Consider the following 21,634-nt stretch of genomic DNA (forward strand, 5'->3'; position numbering starts at 1 on the left):
ACTAAAATAGAATTTAAAAGATGCTTTCCACTGCTAGGGAAACATTTTACTTTCTCAATCTTTCAACCCCCCCCCCCCCCCCCCCCCCAATCTGTTCAGCTCATTAAATTATCTTAGGTTTGATAAAACTTAATTAACAGGCACTCTTTTTCACAATAACTTAACAAATATTTATTTCATTTATATTTCACTCTGATAAAGTTGTATAAACACCAGACATCTGGATTCAAGTCAATGAATTAAAGAATGTTATAATAAGGTATATTATCAGTATACAATTTGTGATTTCAATGTTAGGAAATGGTGCCATCATTCAGGTAAGACTATAATTACACACAGTTAACTTGCTAGTGTCAATCAATGGTTTTCATACTAGAATTATCTGTGTCCACAGAAGCTCCTGGCACCATTGTTCTAATATCCTGAAAAAAGATAATGTTGAATGAAACTGCTGCCAAATAATGGTTTCATTTTGTAAATCATACAAGTAATGTTTTAATTAGAAATGTGTAATCTTTCCTAATGTGTATTGTAATATTTGATAAGCTTGGTCAATTAGGAACCTAACTTGGAGCTGTCTACTTATGAGTTAAATTTGGTGAAACGAGAAAAAAAACTAGAATCTTACCAGAGCTTTGAATCTGTTGCATGCCATGATAACATCTTGAATGAGTGGATGTTCAATGAGAATCCTATAGGGAATGGGAGAAGTGCTATCATCATCATTCAGTTCCTGGTAGACAGCACTCAGTTTTTCCTGAAACAGCCAATGACAATTGTGTTTAAAATTAAATTTGACATAAAGATGTGAAATCCTGTGTGAGATTGTGTGAAGTAGATAGGACTCACAAGAGAGGTGTGGTCCTCTGGATCAGCCGATGAAGTGAATCTGTAGCTGTCACCTCGAGTGATCTCTCCGTGGTGTAGTACCTAAAAAAATGAACCTAATTTAGTTTCATCATTTGAAGCAGTTAATAAAGCATAGTAACTGACTTTTACTTTTGAATGCCCTAAAATATGAGCATGAATACAATTTTCTTCAGTTATTACTAGTAAAACCTGTTGATGATCTACTGAAAAGATTTCTTGCAGTAAGGTTTGACAGTGTTATTTTCTAATTTTTTTAAATATATCAAGTAAATACTGTTTTTAGAAATAATTAGACCAGTACCATAAAACTATTTATTCTATAATAATCAATTTCAATTAAGTTTACACCCATTCAGACTAAAACCTGTAAGTTAGTAATTCTAAACAAGCTTGATCTGCCTTAATTAGTTTCCATCTTGGCTCGAAGATTTGCTAACCAATGTGTTAACATTCCCATCTGTTTTAATAATCTTTTAAGCTAAGCGACTAATTTAATATCTAAGTAGATTAAAATTGACATTTTATTGGTATTAGAAATGCAAATATCGGTAGTTTGAAATAAATCATGACTTAAGAAAAGGATCAGAACTGAATTACATGATTTGACTACCAACAACCATAAACACAGAGGCTTAAAAAAAAGAGCAACTACTCTGTTAGTGCTGAGGTCATAGCTAAGTAATGAACTGACCTGATACAAGGCCTCCACAGGGACTAAGGCATCTACAGCACTCTGTGGTATTGGCTCACTGGACATCAGTGGCTCTGTGTCCAGGTGACACTTGTCATCATCCTTATAATCTCCACCATCATGGATGCTAAAATTGTGCATCAAATCAGTCAGAAAAAAATTTGTTATGTCTTTTTTAAAAAAATAATATACTTTTTTTTGTCAAGACTACTAAATTAAATAGCGTGTCAAAATAGTTTCAGGACAATGAAAAATGTCTGAGTTGAGCTGATTAACAAGTGGTATCTTGCAGCTTTACAACCAGCAGTTAGAAATATTATTTCAATGAGGTAAGACAAAATGTGATAACTTTCCAGTTTAGAAATGTTTTCAATGAGGTGAGACAGAATGTGATACCTTTCCAGTTTAGAAATGTTTTCAATGAGGTGAGACAGAATGTGATAACTTTCCAGTTTAGAAATGTTTTCAATGAGGTGAGACAATGTGATACCTTTCCAGTTTAGAAATGTATTCAATGAGGTAAGACAAAATGTGATACCTTTCCAGTTTAAAATGTTTTCAATGAGGTAAGACAAAATGTGATACCTTTCCAGTTTAAAATGTTTTCAATGAGGTGAGACAATGTGATACCTTTCCAGTTTAGAAATGTTTTCAATGAGGTAAGACAGAATGTGATACCTTTCCAGTTTAGAAATGTTTTCAATGAGGTGAATGTGATACCTTTCCATGGCACTGGGAGCTCTCTCTGAAGGCATTACCAGTGGCTTGCCCAATCTGGGCATGTGGTGTCCACAAGCCAAACTTAGAGCATGCAAAAATCCTTCATGGTAATTTGGACATGCAGAGAAGTACATCAACTGTATTTATTGAGAGAGAACACAATTTTAAAATATGACACGTTTTATAAATCAAGCTCATTTTCTTTCTTGTAAAATGCCAACAATTGAAAAGTGGAAGAAAATAATTGGTTACTTCATCATTGGACGTGAAACAACTTACAAAGCTCATGTAGTCCAGCAATGACAGAGAGCCAGTGTGGTCAGCAAACATTTCAAACAAAAGATTGTGAAGTTCCGTCACCCTATCAAAAGACTCCACAAAGTCCGGTTTTTTGAACCAAAGTTGCATCTTAGATAAAAACAAAATTTTACGATTAATTTTAAAGATGTAAATAGCTGAAAAAAAAGTTAGCAAAATTTATAGAAATAATTTTGTTTATAAATTTTTAATTCATAATTATTATCATAACCTATTGTTGACTAGATTTGATCGCAAATTATTTCTCACCCTATGCCATTGTTCTCGTGTAACTTTGCCAGTTGACTTCTGGTCCATGGCTTTAAATGTTTTCAGACAATCGAGGAGTTCTTGCTGGCTGGGTATGGGTATAGGGTAACACAATGTCACCAGTAAACGGCGCCAGTCAACATAGTCAGTGTCAGATGATAGCGCTTGGGCCAAGTCAGTTATCTGTGAGTACACATAAGGAAGATTGATGAAAACCTCTGGCATTTGCTTGAGATCATTTTGCCTCTTTCATTGAAGTTAAACAAGGGAAAACAAACTTTTTGTCTTGATTGTTACTGCCATAAAGATGTGTTTAGATAATTATGGAACTGTCTGTGACATTAAGAGTGCTTGGAACTACCTGAGATGACGTCAGATGCATCCAAGAGTCTGGCAAAGATTCCGTCCCGTGAGCCACTGAGACCAGCATCTCAAACATTTCAGTGAAGGCTTTGGTGGAGATGGTGCCACTTGGTGCGATGGTCTGAAACTAGGTCAGGGAAACAAGGGAATTAGAGCTCAGGAAATGGAGGGAATTAGTGCTCAGGAAATGGAGGGAATTAGTGCTCAGGAAAAGGAGGGAATTAGTGCTCAGGAAATGGAGGGAATTAGTGCTCAGGAAAAGGAGGGAATTAGTGCTCAGGAAATGTAGGGAATTAGTGCTTAGGAAATGTAGGGAATTAGTGCTCAGGAAATGTAGGGAATTAGTTAGTATTGAAATTGATAAAATGGATGACCAGCACTTTTACTTTTGATAGGTTGTTTCTTTTCAAAGTTATTTTTGAGGTTTTTAATTTTTTTAAAATTTGATTTGCCTATTTATTGTTGTTAGCTGTGAATTGGAAATGTTTCATCATATTTTCAGAGCTTACATGTTCATACAGTGTGGTGAGCTGCTGTATTGTGAACAGGTCAGGCATTGGCCTTTCTTCATGTGGCTCAACTGGCGGAGGACTGGGAGTTTTCAACACTTTCAGTTCCTGTGAAGAAGAGAGTTGCGAATTTTAGTTCCTAAGAGGTTACCCATTAATAACGTCCATTTATAAATAGAATAAATTTAATGTAAATAAATTTTAAAAGTTTGTATCTTCTTTCCAATGTCAGTCTGTTTGTTTGTGGGTTTGTGGCAAATCCTGTAACTCAATTTTTACCTAAGTCTAATGCAACAATTTTTTTCAACTTTCCAGAGCATTAGTTTTTATGTCAATGCAAGAATATCAAAATAGATATTGAATCAGTCATTGAATTTTAAATTAAAAGACTACTAAATTCAGTAGCAAAAAGGGGAAATATCAAAATTAAGTACTAGCCAACGCTGGTGAACAGTGGTCATGGATGGTTGGTTTAGCTCCTGAGAGCTGTCTTTTAGAGATCGCAAACTACTGATTGTATTTTAAAGCAAATATTTTTAGTCTTGTTGAGCTCATTAAGAACTAAGGGAATGTAAAAAGGTAAAGTAGGCCTACTAATTTTTTTTCAAAAATGTAAATATCGACTTGCTATTTTCAAATTTCATAATTACTAAAACAAAAATAAATCTTGCAATAAAAACATTGGTGACTAAAATGTGTATAAGCTTTCATTAGCAAGCAACTCTACTATTGAAAGCAACTTTGTTTTAGTTACGTATTTTCAGTGCGTGTAAAAGCTTATTAAAGTTTTTATATTTGTTATATTTTACCTCATCCAGCATAAAGTGGTCCTGGTTAATCACAATCTCATATTTAATTTTCTCCTTGTTCTCAATGACATTGCGCATAACTTCTGACATTTGATCAATACTGAATTTAAAACAAATAAAGAATAAAGTATGTATACCACTAACATAGTTAAAATTGTTAAACAATTAACTTAGCAATACACTTGTTACTATATCAGACTTATTTAGCTCTGGTCTTTGGCTTTTATGAAAGAAATAATTATTTCAATAAAAATTTAAGGGTAGCTGAATTTAAATTTAAAGTTATTTAATTTAACAAATGTTTGCTAATATAAATGGGACGGGAGCAATCCAGAAATTCTCTTACTTTTAAGCTTAGCTTACATAATAGATCAAAGCCTTCTCCATCATCACATGTCATCACAAAAAATTTAAAAAAAAACCATTCCTCCTCTAAGATTCTAAGAATGACTTCATTTATGGACAAACTTGTTTTTTTTTAAAAATGTGTTTGTTGTTTATAATCATATCAAATGTGTAGATAACATTCAACAGTGACATCTACCTTTCCATTTCTTTCAAGAATCTTGCACCTAGCCAATCATTCATGTCTTTAAATACATCGTCAGCTTTACATTTCAAGTCTCGTATTATTCCACAAGCAAGTACCTTAATCAATTCTAGCCTTGATTTTGCTGCTTGTTCTAAAATTAAAAAAAAAAAATGTAATGTAATTATTTTATAAACAGAGGTTACTATTTTACTTATAGATATTATTTAAACACATTTTTAGTGATGAAAATCCCTACTTTTGCATGTAATAAAATAACACAATTTGGTTAATTCTACAAATTTTCTTTAGCTTTCAAAATGTCTTTATTTCACAAAAATTCATATGAAAAATAATAAATACGCAAATTTGATTAAATCTGTTGTTGGCTACATAAAGATTTAATCATGCTTACCCTCAGCCTTCAGAGCAAATATATATTCTTCTCTTTCACGATCCTTGATTAACTTTTTCTCTAATTCCTCTTCACTCATAGTAGGGCCTAGAAATACAAGATTGTTAAAATCAAACAGTATAAACAACAGAATTTATAGAATAGCCTAAAAATCAAGATTATAAAAGGTGAAAAACAATAATTTTATTGAAAACAAAATTCTTTCTTTGAAACTCTTAAAATGTAACTTTTGAAAACATCTAAAAAGAATTTTTTAAAAATATTAATATAATGATTTTCTTCACATAAATATACTTGTAAAGTATACAAGTGAAATTTACATTTCTTTGAAATGCTAAATAATTTTATCTTTTTTGTAATCAGTGGTCTATTTGTGCTTTTCAAATTAATTTCACAAAATAGTTTTCAAAAAAATGTGGTCAACATTGGTTCTACCAATACACCTCATCTTCATTTTTAAGCTACTGTAGCGCCATAATTAGAAAACAGGAATAAAATTATTTTACCTGGAGGGGGAGTTGCAGCCACTTCTGGTTCTTTTTTTCCTTTCTTTGGTGACGGTGTTCTGTCTTTGCCGCCTTTTTTTCCTACTTTCACATTTTTGGAAGCCTTCTCCTTCTCTTTGTTTTTTTCTAGTTCTCTTTGCTTCTCAGCTTCCTCCTCAACTATCTGAATCTCAGTAGCAACCTAGAGAACACAGCATAGAGCAGTCTGAGAACCCAGCACAGAGCAGTCTGAGAACCCAGCACAGAGCAGTCTGAGAACCCAGCAAAGTCTGAGAACTCAGCATAGAGCAGTCTGAGAACCCAGCAAAGTCTGAGAACCCAGCATAGAGCAGTCTGAGAACCCAGCAAAGTCTGAGAACCCAGCATAGAGCAGTCTGAGAACCCAGCATAGAGCAGTCTGAGAACCCAGCACAGAGCAGTCTGAGAACCCAGCACAGAGCAGTCTGAGAACCCAGCAAAGTCTGAGAACTCAGCATAGAGCAGTCTGAGAACCCAGCACAGAGCAGTCTGAGAACCCAGCACAGAGCAGTCTGAGAACCCAGCAAAGTCTGAGAACTCAGCATAGAGCAGTCTGAGAACCCAGCAAAGTCTGAGAACCCAGCATAGAGCAGTCTGAGAACCCAGCAAAATCTGAGAACCCAGCATAGAGCAGTATGAGAACCCAGCATAGAGCAGTATGAGAACCCAGCACAGAGCAGTCTGAGAACCCAGCAAAGTCTGAGAACCCAGCATAGAGCAATTTGAGAACCCAGCAAAGTCTGAGAACCCAGCAAAGTCTGAGAACCCAGCATAGAGCAGTCTGAGAACCCAGCATAGAGCAGTCTGAGAACCCAGCAAAGTCTGAGAACCCAGCAAAGTCTGAGAACCCAGCATAGAGCAATTTGAGAACCCAGCATAGAGCAGTCTGAGAACCCAGCAAAGTCTGAGAACCCAGCATAGAGCAGTCTGAGAACCCAGCATAGAGCAATTTGAGAACCCAGCAAAGTCTGAGAACCCAGCATAGAACAGTCTGAGAACCCAGCATAGAGCAGTCTGAGAACCCAGCAAAGTCTGAGAACCCAGCAAAGTCTGAGAACCCAGCATAGAGCAGTCTGAGAACCCAGCAAAGTCTGAGAACCCAGCATAGAGCAATTTGAGAACCCAGCATAGAGCAGTCTGAGAACCCAGCACAGAGCAGTCTGAGAACCCAGCATAGAGCAGTCTGAGAACCCAGCAAAGTCTGAGAACCCAGCATAGAGCAATTTGAGAACCCAGCATAGAGCAGTCTGAGAACCCAGCACAGAGCAGTCTGAGAACCCAGCATAGAGCAGTCTGAGAACCCAGCATAGTCTGAGAACCCAGCATAGAGCAGTCTGAGAACCCAGCATAGAGCAGTCTGAGAACCCAGCATAGAGCAGTCTGAGAACCCAGCAAAGTCTGAGAACTCAGCATAGAGCAGTCTGAGAACCCAGCACAGAGCAGTCTGAGAACCCAGCACAGAGCAGTCTGAGAACCCAGCAAAGTCTGAGAACTCAGCATAGAGCAGTCTGAGAACCCAGCAAAGTCTGAGAACCCAGCATAGAGCAGTCTGAGAACCCAGCAAAATCTGAGAACCCAGCATAGAGCAGTATGAGAACCCAGCATAGAGCAGTATGAGAACCCAGCACAGAGCAGTCTGAGAACCCAGCAAAGTCTGAGAACCCAGCATAGAGCAATTTGAGAACCCAGCATAGAGCAGTCTGAGAACCCAGCAGAGAGCAGTCTGAGAACCCAGCAAAGTCTGAGAACCCAGCAAAGTCTGAGAACCCAGCATAGAGCAGTCTGAGAACCCAGCATAGAGCAGTCTGAGAACCCAGCAAAGTCTGAGAACCCAGCAAAGTCTGAGAACCCAGCATAGAGCAATTTGAGAACCCAGCAAAGTCTGAGAACCCAGCATAGAGCAGTCTGAGAACCCAGCATAGAGCAATTTGAGAACCCAGCAAAGTCTGAGAACCCAGCATAGAGCAATTTGAGAACCCAGCATAGAACAGTCTGAGAACCCAGCATAGAGCAGTCTGAGAACCCAGCAAAGTCTGAGAACCCAGCAAAGTCTGAGAACCCAGCATAGAGCAGTCTGAGAACCCAGCAAAGTCTGAGAACCCAGCATAGAGCAATTTGAGAACCCAGCATAGAGCAGTCTGAGAACCCAGCACAGAGCAGTCTGAGAACCCAGCATAGAGCAGTCTGAGAACCCAGCAAAGTCTGAGAACCCAGCATAGAGCAATTTGAGAACCCAGCATAGAGCAGTCTGAGAACCCAGCACAGAGCAGTCTGAGAACCCAGCATAGAGCAGTCTGAGAACCCAGCATAGTCTGAGAACCCAGCATAGAGCAGTCTGAGAACCCAGCATAGAGCAGTCTGAGAACCCAGCATAGAGCAGTCTGAGAACCCACCATAGAGCAGTCTGAGAACCCAGCACAGAGCAGTCTGAGAACCCAGCATAGAGCAGTCTGAGAACCCAGCACAGAGCAGTCTGAGAACCCAGCATAGAGCAGTCTGAGAACCCAGCAAAGTCTGAGAACCCAGCAAAGTCTGAGAACCCAGCATAGAGCAGTCTGAGAACCCAGCACAGAGCAGTCTGAGAACCCAGCATAGAGCAGTCTGAGAACCCAGCATAGAGCAGTCTGAGAACCCAGCATAGAGCAGTCTGAGAACCCACCATAGAGCAGTCTGAGAACCCAGCACAGAGCAGTCTGAGAACCCAGCATAGAGCAGTCTGAGAACCCAGCAAAGTCTGAGAACCCAGCAAAGTCTGAGAACCCAGCATAGAGCAGTCTGAGAACCCACCATAGAGCAGTCTGAGAACCCAGCACAGAGCAGTCTGAGAACCCAGCATAGAGCAGTCTGAGAACCCAGCAAAGTCTGAGAACCCAGCAAAGTCTGAGAACCCAGCATAGAGCAGTCTGAGAACCCAGCATAGAGCAGTCTGAGAACCCAGCAAAGTCTGAGAACCCAGCATAGAGCAGTCTGAGAACCCAGCACAGAGCAGTCTGAGAACCCAGCATAGAGCAGTCTGAGAACCCAGCATAGAGCAGTCTGAGAACCCAGCATAGAGCAGTCTGAGAACCCAGCATAGAGCAGTCTGAGAACCCAGCAAAGTCTGAGAACCCAGCATAGAGCAATCTGAGAACCCAGCATAGAGCAATCTGAGAACCCAGCATAGAGCAGTCTGAGAACCCAGCATAGAGCAGTCTGAGAACCCAATATATGGCAATATGAGAACCCAATTACTTACCAACAAATTGACCAACATAATGTAAAAAGGCCAATGAACAAAATGACCAACCCAAACAAATGACCAACTCACCAAATTGATGATTCCCTGTAAAGCATACATGTAGCCATTAAAGATCATCTTCTCATCACCGTCTGCGGGTACAGCGGTCTCATCTATGCCAACAAAAACATCCTCTGTTGATTTCTTGGGTCCTTTCTTGTCTTTCTTATCTTTAATGGGTGTGGATGACACTTTAGGGTCAACATCTGGGTTTGTCATGCGACGAGATACCAAGGGGATGCTGATCACATAAAAACACATTGTCACTAAAGATGGTCAAGATAAGTTTAGACAATATTTTTTTAAACCTCTTTTGTTTGTTTTTAAGACCAGGGAAGAAATAATTTCAATAGTGACACTAACACCTCCAACATCAGACTGGACACCTCCAAAGGCCATGTCCAACATCAGACTGGACAAAGGCCATGTCCAACATCAGACTGGACACCTCCAAAGGCCATGTCCAACATCAGACTGGACAAAGGCCATGTCCAACATCAGACTGGACAAAGGTCATGTCCAACATCAGACTGGACACCTCCAAAGGCCATGTCCAACATCAGACTGGACAAAGGCCATGTCCAACATCAGACTGGACACCTCCAAAGGCCATGTCCAACATCAGACTGGACAAAGGTCATGTCCAACATCAGACTGGACACCTCCAAAGGCCATGTCCAACATCAGACTGGACAAAGGCCATGTCCAACATCAGACTGGACACCTCCAAAGGCCATGTCCAACATCAGACTGGACAAAGGCCATGTCCAACATCAGACTGGACACCTCCAAAGGCCATGTCCAACATCAGACTGGACACCTCCAAAGGCCATGTCCAACATCAGACTGGACAAAGGCCATGTCCAACATCAGACTGGACACCTCCAAAGGCCATGTCCAACATCAGACTGGACACCTCCAAAGGCCATGTCCAACATCAGACTGGACAAAGGCCATGTCCAACATCAGACTGGACACCTCCAAAGGCCATGTCCAACATCAGACTGGACAAAGGCCATGTCCAACATCAGACTGGACAAAGGCCATGTCCAACATCAGACTAGACACCTCCAAAGGCCATGTCCAACATCAGACTGGACACCTCCAAAGGCCATGTCCAACATCAGACTGGACACTTCCAAAGGCCATGTCCAACATCAGACTGGACAAAGGCCATGTCCAACATCAGACTGGACACCTCCAAAGGCCATGTCCAACATCAGACTGGACACCTCCAAAGGCCATGTCTAACATCAGACTGGACACCTCCAAAGGCCATGTCCAACATCAGACTGGACACTTCCAAAGGCCATGTCCAACATCAGACTGGACACCTCCAAAGGCCATGTCCAACATCAGACTGGACAAAGGCCATGTCCAACATCAGACTGGACAAAGGCCATGTCCAACATCAGACTAGACACCTCCAAAGGCCATGTCCAACATCAGACTGGACACCTCCAAAGGCCATGTCCAACATCAGACTGGATAAAGGCCATGTCCAACATCAGACTGGACACCTCCAAAGGCCATGTCCAACATCAGACTGGACAAAGGCCATGTCCAACATCAGACTGGACAAAGGCCATGTCCAACATCAGACTGGACACCTCCAAAGGCCATGTCCAACATCAGACTGGACACCTCCAAAGGCCATGTCCAACATCAGACTGGACACTTCCAAAGGCCATGTCTAACATCAGACTGGACACCTCCAAAGGCCATGTCCAACATCAGACTGGATAAAGGCCATGTCCAACATCAGACTGGACAAAGGCCATGTCCAACATCAGACTGGACAAAGGCCATGTCCAACATCAGACTGGACACCTCCAAAGGCCATGTCCAACATCAGACTGGATAAAGGCCATGTCCAACATCAGACTGGATAAAGGCCATGTCCAACATCAGACTGGACACCTCCAAAGGCCATGTCCAACATCAGACTGGATAAAGGCCATGTCCAACATCAGACTGGATAAAGGCCATGTCCAACATCAGACTGGACACCTCCAAAGGCCATGTCCAACATCAGACTGGATAAAGGCCATGTCCAACATCAGACTGGACACCTCCAAAGGCCATGTCCAACATCAGACTGGATAAAGGCCATGTCCAACATCAGACTGGACACCTCCAAAGGCCATGTCCAACATCAGACTGGATAAAGGCCATGTCCAACATCAGACTGGATAAAGGCCATGTCCAACATCAGACTGGACACTTCCAAAGGCCATGTCTAACATCAGACTGGACACCTCCAAAGGCCATGTCCAACATCAGACTGGACAAAGGCCATGTCCAACATCAGACTGGACACCTCCAAAGGCCATGTCTAACATCAGACTGGACAAAGGCCATGTCCAACATCAGACTGGACAAAGGCCATGTCCAACATCAGACTGGACACCTCCAAAGGCCATGTCCAACATCAGACTGGACACCTCCAAAGGCCATGTCCAACATCAGACTGGACAAAGGCCATGTCCAACATCAGACTGGACAAAGGCCATGTCCAACATCAGACTGGACACCTCCAAAGGCCATGTCCAACATCAGACTGGACACCTCCAAAGGCCATGTCCAACATCAGACTGGACACCTCCAAAGGCCATGTCCAACATCAGACTGGACAAAGGCCATGTCCAACATCAGACTGGACACCTCCAAAGGCCATGTCCAACATCAGACTGGACAAAGGCCATGTCCAACATCAGACTGGACAAAGGCCATGTCCAACATCAGACTGGACACCTCCAAAGGCCATGTCCAACATCAGACTGGACACCTCCAAAGGCCATGTCCAACATCAGACTGGATAAAGGCCATGTCCAACATCAGACTGGACAAAGGCCATGTCCAATATCAGACTGGACAAAGGCCATGTCCAACATCAGACTGGACACCTCCAAAGGCCATGTCCAACATCAGACTGGACACCTCCAAAGGCCATGTCTAACATCAGACTGGACACCTCCAAAGGCCATGTCTAACATCAGACTGGACACCTCCAAAGGCCATGTCCAACATCAGACTGGACACCTCCAAAGGCCATGTCCAACATCAGACTGGACAAAGGCCATGTCCAACATCAGACTGGACAAAGGCCATGTCCAACATCAGACTGGACACCTCCAAAGGCCATGTCCAACATCAGACTGGACACCTCCAAAGGCCATGTCCAACATCAGACTGGACACCTCCAAAGGCCATGTCCAACATCAGACTGGACAAAGGCCATGTCCAACATCAGACTGGACACCTCCAAAGGCCATGTCCAACATCAGACTGGACAAAGGCCATGTCCAACATCAGACTGGACACCTCCAAAGGCCATGTCCAACATCAGACTGGACAAAGGCCATGTCCAACATCAGACTGGACACCTCCAAAGGCCATGTCCAACATCAGACTGGACAAAGGCCATGTCCAACATCAGACTGGACAAAGGCCATGTCCAACATCAGACTGGACAAAGGCCATGTCAAACATCAGACTGGACACCTCCAAAGGCCATGTCCAACATCAGACTGGACACATGTCCAACATCAGACTGGACAAAGGCCATGTCCAACATCAGACTGGACACATGTCCAACATCAGACTGGACAAAGGCCATGTCCAACATCAGACTGGACACCTCCAAAGGCCATGTCCAACATCAGACTGGACAAAGGCCATGTCCAACATCAGACTGGACAAAGGCCATGTCCAACATCAGACTAGACACCTCCAAAGGCCATGTCCAACATCAGACTGGACACCTCCAAAGGCCATGTCCAACATCAGACTGGACAAAGGCCATGTCCAACATCAGACTGGACACCTCCAAAGGCCATGTCCAACATCAGACTGGACAAAGGCCATGTCCAACATCAGACTGGACAAAGGCCAAGTCCAACATCAGACTGGACAAAGGCTATGTCCAACATCAGACTGGACAAAGGCCATGTCCAACATCAGACTAGACACCTCCAACGGCCATGTCCAACATCAGACTGGACACCTACAAAGGCCATGTCCAACATCAGACTGGACACCTCCAAAGGCCATGTCCAACATCAGACTGGACACCTCCAAAGGCCATGTCCAACATCAGACTGGACAAAGGCCATGTCCAACATCAGACTGGACACCTCCAAAGGCCATGTCCAACATCAGACTGGACACCTCCAAAGGCCATGTCCAACATCAGACTGGACACCTCCAAAGGCCATGTCCAACATCAGACTGGACAAAGGCCATGTCCAACATCAGACTGGACACCTCCAAAGGCCATGTCCAACATCAGACTGGACAAAGGCCATGTCCAACATCAGACTGGACACCTCCAAAGGCCATGTCCAACATCAGACTAGACACCTCCAAAGGCCATGTCCAACATCAGACTGGACACCTCCAAAGGCCATGTCCAACATCAGACTGGACAAAGGCCATGTCCAACATCAGACTGGACACCTCCAAAGGCCATGTCCAACATCAGACTGGACATCTCCAAAGGCCATGTCCAACATCAGACTGGACAAAGGCCATGTCCAACATCAGACTGGACACCTCCAAAGGCCATGTCCAACATCAGACTGGACAAAGGCCATGTCAAACATCAGACTGGATAAAGGCCATGTCCAACATCAGACTGGACACCTCCAAAGGCCATGTCCAACATCAGACTGGACACCTCCAAAGGCCATGTCCAACATCAGACTGGACAAAGGTCATGTCCAACATCAGACTGGACACCTCCAAAGGCCATGTCCAACATCAGACTGGACACCTCCAAAGGCCATGTCTAACATCAGACTGGACAAAGGCCATGTCCAACATCAGACTGGACAAAGGCCATGTCCAACATCAGACTGGACACCTCCAAAGGCCATGTCCAACATCAGACTGGACACCTCCAAAGGCCATGTCCAACATCAGACTGGACACCTCCAAAGGCCATGTCCAACATCAGACTGGACACTTCCAAAGGCCATGTCCAACATCAGACTGGACAAAGGCCATGTCCAACATCAGACTGGACACCTCCAAAGGCCATGTCCAACATCAGACTGGACAAAGGCCATGTCCAACATCAGACTGGACACCTCCAAAGGCCATGTCCAATATCAGACTGGACAAAGGCCATGTCCAATATCAGACTGGACAAAGGCCATGTCCAATATCAGACTGGACAAAGGCCATGTCCAACATCAGACTGGACAAAGGCCATGTCCAACATCAGACTGGACAAAGGCCATGTCCAATATCAGACTGGACACCTCCAAAGGCCATGTCCAACATCAGACTGGATAAAGGCCATGTCCAACATCAGACTGGACACCTCCAAAGGCCATGTCCAACATCAGACTGGACAAAGGCCATGTCCAACATCAGACTGGACAAAGGCCATGTCCAACATCAGACTGGACAAAGGCCATGTCCAATATCAGACTGGACACCTCCAAAGGCCATGTCCAACATCAGACTGGATAAAGGCCATGTCCAACATCAGACTGGACAAAGGCCATGTCCAACATCAGACTGGACACCTCCAAAGGCCATGTCCAACATCAGACTGGACACCTCCAAAGGCCATGTCCAACATCAGACTGGATAAAGGCCATGTCCAACATCAGACTGGACACCTCCAAAGGCCATGTCCAACATCAGACTGGATAAAGGCCATGTCCAACATCAGACTGGACACCTCCAAAGGCCATGTCCAACATCAGACTGGACAAAGGCCATGTCCAATATCAGACTGGACAAAGGCCATGTCCAACATCAGACTGGACAAAGGCCATGTCCAACATCAGACTGGACAAAGGCCATTCCAAAGGCCATGTCCAACATCAGACTGGACAAAGGCCATGTCCAATATCAGACTGGACAAAGGCCATGTCCAACATCAGACTGGACATAGGCCATGTCCAACATCAGACTGGACACCTCCAAAGGCCATGTCCAACATCAGACTGGATAAAGGCCATGTCCAACATCAGACTGGACACTTACATTATTTTCCTGCCTATTCCATCTGAAGACTTAGGCAGCTCTGGCAGGAGGGTTTCCTTATCTCCAGGTTTCTTTTTGCCTGACAATGTCCTAGACGACCTTGACCCCTTAGGGGATTTGGGGGATCTTGGGGGACCTTCTAAAAATCAAACAAAAGTTAACAGAGTGAGTAGAATAATAGGTGAAGTTAACTAAAAGTTGACTAAATGTATACAACCATCTTTATCTTTTGGGGACTTTGTTCTAAAAGTTAACTAAACTTAGACCAACCATTTTATCTTTTGGAGACTTTGTTCTAAAGGTTAACTAAATGTATACAACCATCTTTATCTTTTGGCGACTTGGCTCTAAAAGTTAACTAAATGTATACAACCATCTTTATCTTTTGGAGACTTTGTTCTAAAAGTTAACTAAATGTATACAACCATCTTTATCTTTTGGCGACTTGGCTCTAAAAGTTAACTAAATGTATACAACCACCTTTATCTTTTGGGGACTTTGTTCTAAAAGTTAACTAAATGTATACAACCACCTTTATCTTTTGGGGACCTGGTTCTAAAAGTTAACTAAACTTGGACCAACCATCTTTATCTTTTGGAGACTTTGTTCTAAAAGTTAACTTAACTTAGACCAACCATCTTTATCTTTTGGGGACTTGGCTCTAAAAGTTAACTAAACTTAGACCAACCGTCTTTATCTTTTGGAGACTTTGTTCTAAAAGTTAACTAAACTTAGACCAACCGTCTTTATCTTTTGGGGACTTGGCTCTAAAAGATGACCTATTGGAAGTCTCTTCTGCTGCCTCTAACTGCTCAACTGGTTCTGCTATCAAAGACTCTGAACTAGCAGTTGCTTCAAATGAAAGCTGAAATTATTTGTATCCAATGTTTATTGTAGATTAATCTATTGAACATGGAAGCAACTTTAATAGGAATTTTAAAATGTAAATGAAAGCATGAGTACAAAAATTTTCAAAATTAAAATTAAACTGTTGATTCAGTGATGTGTAAGTTATCAGGGTAAGGTGATGGTGTAAGCTGCATGTGTAAAATTTCAGTCAAGTGTAAGCTGTCAATCAAGTGTAAGGTATCAGTAAAGCATACATTGTCAGTCAAATGTAAGATGTCAGTCAAATGTAAGCTACCAGTCAACTGTATGCTCTCTGTGTAAGCTGTCAGTCATATGTAAGCTGTCAGTCATATGTAAGCTGTCAGTCATATTATGTAAGCTGTCAGTCATATTATGTAAGCTGTCAGTCATATTATGTAAGCTGTCAGTCATATTATGTAAGCTGTCAGTCATATGTAAGCTGTCAGTGAAGGCGTAGAACCAGACATACCTGTAACAATGGAACTCTGTGATAGTCAGGGTTGAGCACGTCAGGCACCTGCCCATCCATACCAGTGTAATAATCCTTCAGCAGACGGACTGTGTCTTGTAGTCTGTCTACTTCTGCCTGGCAATATTTTCAATTCACCAAAATTACACTTTCATATTTTCAATTCACCAAAATTACACTTTCATGTTTTCAATTCACCAAAATTACACTTTCATATCAATTCACCAAAATTACACTTTCATATCAATTCACCAAAATTACACTTTCATATCAATTCACCAAAATTACACTTTCATATCGATTCACCAAAATTACACTTTCCTATTTTAAGAAGACGAGCTGCTAAAAAATTAACTTCTGTTTACCAAACAATGTGACAGTTACCTGCATCAAAGTCAGGTAATTGTTGGACAGAAGTCCGATTCTGTCATCCAACCAACCATCGTTTATGATTGCCTCCCTTTCTTTCTCCGCCTGCTCCTTCCTGTCATCGCAGATGTTCCAGAGTTTCTCCCTCAGGTTGTCCACCTGTTGGTGCAGCTCAGCTTTCGTCTCCTCGTCATCGCGCATGTCATCAGGGACACTGTTGTAGGTCTGGGTAGGGGTGGGGGGGGGGGGGGGACACACAGACTGTTAAGTTGGTTTTGAGTTGGTCATAAAAGTAAACAGTGGATACAATTTTGTTAGTTGAGTTCTGACATACGAGTAATCAGGGGGAAAAGTTTTTGTTTCCAATGTAAAAATAGAATGCTTGTCCTAATATAAACTGGTAGTGTCAAGATTGACAAAAAGTTTTTGTTTCCAATGTAAATATAAGAATGCTTGTCCTAATATAAACTGGTAGTGTCAAGATTGACAAAAAGTTTTTGTTTCCAATGTAAAAATAGAATGCTTGTCCTAATATAAACTGGAAGAGTCAAAATTGATCTGGCATACCTGTTGCCACTGTTCCACATACTCTTGTTTACAATCTGGCCTTTGCAAATACTCCATGTAATTTTTTCTAAAATACATGCAGCAAAACATTCAATTTAATTTTTAATATTAGGCCTAAATGAATTAATTTTTTTACCCCATACATTTCATGAAATAAATACAATATTTAATAAGTCAAATCAAGTGTTCATGATTTAATTTGTTGTTTCCAGCTTTCCAGAAACCTTTACGGTTTTGTTTGATTATTGTAAAATAATAAATTTTTCACTTACTTAATTTGATAAAAATAGCGATATATATTTTCTCTCTCTAGCCTGTTCTTATGGAAAACTTCTTTAGTGTTATTGACATAGGCTTTTTCCAATTCTTCCCAGTGAGCGGCTAAGACTTTAGCTAATTCCTGTTTACATTCATTATGAATATTTACAATCATTTTGACATTACTCTTTACACATTGAATAAAAATAGTGCAGGGTTTTTAAAAAAAAAAATGACTATACATTTTTTCTTAATTTAATGTAAGCTAAAATAATCGCAAATATAAATCTTTCATCTTCAAGGCACCACCGACACTCACAAAATTTATGGGCAAGTCAACAAATGACACCACTGACACTCACAAAATCTATGGGCAAGTCAAAGTCAACAAATGACACCACTGACACTCACAAAATCTATGGGCAAGTCAACAAATGACACCACTGACACTCACAAAATCGATGGGCAAGTCAACAAAATTCCACTGTTCATCCCCAGGTTTGATAGGGGGTGGTCCCTCAGGTATCTCCGGTGCTGGCTCTGGTTCTGGTGTCTTGGACTTCTTGGATGTCTTAGGGGAATTGCCTGGTTAAAAACAAGTCGTTTTACAACAAACATATGAAAACGGTTAAAGTTGTGGTTCTGTAAAATGATCGACAAGGTCTATACTTTAAAATAATAAAGATGTATTTCACAAAATTTATTATATACTGTAAAAACTTCCAAGTAGGCCTATGTAAAAAAAATTAGTTATAGTATAAAAATTAGATTAAATATTAAAATAAATAAGAAAAAGCTCTGAAAAAGAAAACAATTTTAGTATAATTGAAAACTTTAAACTATGATAAATATTGGTAAATAAAATTTTTCAACCTAACTGAAATATAAACAACAGTGCACTCAAATATGAAACAAAATTGAAACCAAAATAATATAAAAAAGGCAAAAAAATCTGATTAAAAAAATAAATTGACTTGTGTTTATGGGTCTAACCCTTCCTTCCTCCCCCCCAAACCCCCACCATTTACCCCATATCAATACCCACCTTGAAATACATATTATACTTATACCTATTCCTACCAATCTCCATATCCAGTCCCTAACCCCAAACTTAATTTAATCCCTATCCATAACCCTAACCTGAATGGAAGGGGGGTGTGGATTGAAAGGATATAATCTCTTGCTCCCTTTGATTATATACAGCATCTATAACACTTTACACATTTTTAAAACAGGAATAACAATTAAAATAGAATTAATAATTAAAACAGTCGGGGGGGGGGGGAGGGGTATGAGAAAAAATATATATTAGTACTAAAGGTAAATTAGTATTAGATAAGGAATAAATTGACTTAAGCTTTTCGGGTTATTGCAAAGAATACAAACTGACATGGTATAGGCCCAACTTTGGCTACAAAATAGTAAATGTTATTGTTAAACAGGTTGTACAGCTATAAAAACAAATAGTATGGCTAAGAAAAGAATTTTAGTCAAAGATTAATAGGTTAAGAGAAATTGAAATCATGTTAGTTTAGCATAATAGTTTATAAAATGGTCAATCAGGAGGTTATGCAGAGTTTAAATGTGTGATACAAAGGTTAGGAGATAAAGTTAGTTGGCTTTTAATGTTAATTTGGATTAGTTTTCACTTCTTACTGGCACCCCAAGAGGTCTCACCTCTACTTCCTTTTCCTTTACTGCTGCCCTCAGCTTTTTTGTTTTTTGGTGATCCTGGTTTTTTATCTTTTTCTTTTTTAGCAGAACCTTAACCAATTCGTATTTTTAAAATAAGTATGTTTTACTTTATCTAGATCAGTATTAGCATATTTATTGCAGGTCATTGCTGCACAAAATTCAGTTGTTGAGTAGTTATATTTTAAAAATACAAACTGTAATACCTGAAAAGTTAACTTAAGTAAATAAACCTCTATTTCAAAAAGAGGTTTTATAAGTAGGCCTAAGAACAAATCAACAAGTTAATGCAGAAATCAACAATAACTGAAAGAAAACCTTAGAAGAAACTGTAACTTATATAAGCTCGTCAAACCTGCAATCTTAGCTGGAACTGGCATATCAAGTTTTAAGATTACATCAAACTCTACATCACCGAGCTTTGGCTCAGATAGTTTTTTTTCCACTTCATCTTCTTTTTTTGATTCAAGAGATGTTTTTTTCTCTTCATTTAAACTTGATTCTGCTGCAGTCTTTTCTGCAGTACTAGTCCCGCGGGTATCTAGGTTTAATTTGACAAAATCATTTTTCTAAAGCAGAAACCTAAACCTAGTAGTGACCTACTTTCAATTTTATTTGTTATATCAATAAGGAATTCTTGTAAAAATATGAGGGAATTTATTTATTTAAATTTTATACTTCTATTATTAGATGAGACTAGAAATTAATATTGTTTTATTTTTGTTTAGAATACCAACTGGCATAGTGTTTTAATTACCATTAAATACAATACCACCAAAAATAATTCTCACTTCACTGGGAACATAATAATTTAATCCAATTAATAATAGGTTTGAGCATTTTTTTCAAATATCCTACCTGTTAGTTTTTCTCAAATATCTGGCATGGCTGCTAGTTTTTCTAAAATATCCTACCTGCGTGGCTGCTTGTTATTCTCAAATATCCTACCTGCAAGGATGCTAGTTTTTCTCAAATATCCTACCTGTGTGGCAGCTAGTTTTTTTTTCAAATATCCTATCTGCATGGCTGCTAATTTTTCTAAAAATATCCTACCTGCGTGGCTGCTAGTTTTTCTAAAAAAAATATCCTACCTGCATGGCTGCTTGTTTTAGAGAGGGGTCTTGATGCAGATCTTGATGTGGGGCGTGATGAAGGGTGGAGCTCAGGTCCACCTGGTGCTGGTTCACCTTGAGGCTGCTGTACACTGCTTGGTGCTGCATTTAGTGCTGCACTTGGTGGAGCCCCGGGTGGGGCATCTGATATCTAAAATAAATGTAATCTTTTACATACATTTTTTTACTAACACACAACCTTAAAAAACCTTCCGAATTTTTTTGTAATTTTTATCTTACTACTTTAGCAGATAAAATGAGTATATAGTCATATGACAAATTTTAGTATGAACTTTTCATCCTAATACATTAGCAGTATCAATAAACTAATACAGAATTTCATCTCACTGCCTTGTCTTCTGATATTTTTTCAACTTCTGGTTCTTTGCCTCTGTTTTCAATCTGAAAGTAAATTGCAAATGTTTTTTTTAACTTGAAAATATGTGCAAATTTAAAAAATCAGAAGTATGAACTATGACCTAGGTCAGTTTTAATAAACAAAATTAAAATCATCAAGATGATTAATACAAATTTAAATTTCATTTCACAGCTATTTGGCATGGACAGATTTCTAGTGCCCCTAATATTTTAAATATCTCAAAGACGTCAAATAAAAGATTTTTTTATACCCTGCAAATAATATCTTCAAAGATCTTTTCAGTTTCCAGATAGAGAGATTCCTTCTCCAAGCTTGCATCAACTGTTTTCAAAGTTCCAAACTTCACAAACCACTTCTCTAGCTTCGGCCAATGGTCAACAAATCCAGTGATCCTGTAATAAAACCATGCAACAAAAAGGGTTTTTACTTCATAGGAAGTTTTAATAAGAGTTTAAAATGCTTAAATGCACCAAAATACTAGAACATTTTTTAGGCATGAAATCGAGAATATTTGTGTTCTGCAGAAAATTGTTTGCATGAGAAATAAATAAAATAATGTGTAAACATCGTATTAAAAGTGGTGTTGTGTTTTTGTGTAAGACAATGGTTGAGGGATGAAACAAATAGTCTTGTCTAGTCCTTAG

General features: G+C 40.2%; 1 protein-coding gene across 8 annotated transcripts in view; it reads right to left on the reverse strand.

Moving 5' to 3' along the window:
- Positions 1-162: 162 nt before the first annotated feature.
- LOC131953179 (sperm flagellar protein 2) overlaps positions 163-21,634 on the reverse strand; it is a 32,477-nt gene continuing 11,005 nt past the window's right edge. For 2 of the 8 annotated variants that reach the window (XM_059316243.1, XM_059316238.1), the window contains 26 exons: positions 21,241-21,382; positions 20,960-21,013; positions 20,591-20,762; positions 19,855-20,040; positions 19,485-19,571; positions 18,262-18,392; positions 17,822-17,949; positions 17,550-17,616; positions 16,998-17,207; positions 16,614-16,730; positions 16,016-16,139; positions 15,275-15,413; positions 9,305-9,515; positions 5,980-6,160; positions 5,474-5,560; positions 5,074-5,212; positions 4,530-4,629; positions 3,721-3,828; positions 3,210-3,338; positions 2,849-3,031; positions 2,561-2,689; positions 2,282-2,418; positions 1,562-1,688; positions 850-930; positions 629-757; positions 163-422 (listed from right to left, as the gene is read on the reverse strand). In XM_059316243.1, the coding sequence (XP_059172226.1) occupies positions 354-422; positions 629-757; positions 850-930; positions 1,562-1,688; positions 2,282-2,418; positions 2,561-2,689; positions 2,849-3,031; positions 3,210-3,338; positions 3,721-3,828; positions 4,530-4,629; positions 5,074-5,212; positions 5,474-5,560; positions 5,980-6,160; positions 9,305-9,515; positions 15,275-15,413; positions 16,016-16,139; positions 16,614-16,730; positions 16,998-17,207; positions 17,550-17,616; positions 17,822-17,949; positions 18,262-18,392; positions 19,485-19,571; positions 19,855-20,040; positions 20,591-20,762; positions 20,960-21,013; positions 21,241-21,382 (3,367 nt within the window). In that variant the 3' untranslated portion in view covers positions 163-353. Of the gene's footprint in view, positions 423-628; positions 758-849; positions 931-1,561; positions 1,689-2,281; positions 2,419-2,560; positions 2,690-2,848; positions 3,032-3,209; positions 3,339-3,720; positions 3,829-4,529; positions 4,630-5,073; positions 5,213-5,473; positions 5,561-5,979; positions 6,161-9,304; positions 9,516-15,274; positions 15,414-16,015; positions 16,140-16,613; positions 16,731-16,997; positions 17,208-17,549; positions 17,617-17,821; positions 17,950-18,261; positions 18,393-19,463; positions 19,572-19,854; positions 20,041-20,590; positions 20,763-20,959; positions 21,014-21,240; positions 21,383-21,634 lie in introns of all 8 variants that reach the window. The other 6 variants (XM_059316237.1, XM_059316236.1, XM_059316241.1 and 3 more) reach the window with 5 other exon arrangements.

This window comes from Physella acuta, unplaced genomic scaffold (genome assembly GCF_028476545.2).
Source record: "Physella acuta isolate Inbredline_101_S28 unplaced genomic scaffold, ASM2847654v3 ptg000913l, whole genome shotgun sequence".
Lineage (NCBI taxonomy): Eukaryota > Metazoa > Mollusca > Gastropoda > Physidae > Physella > Physella acuta.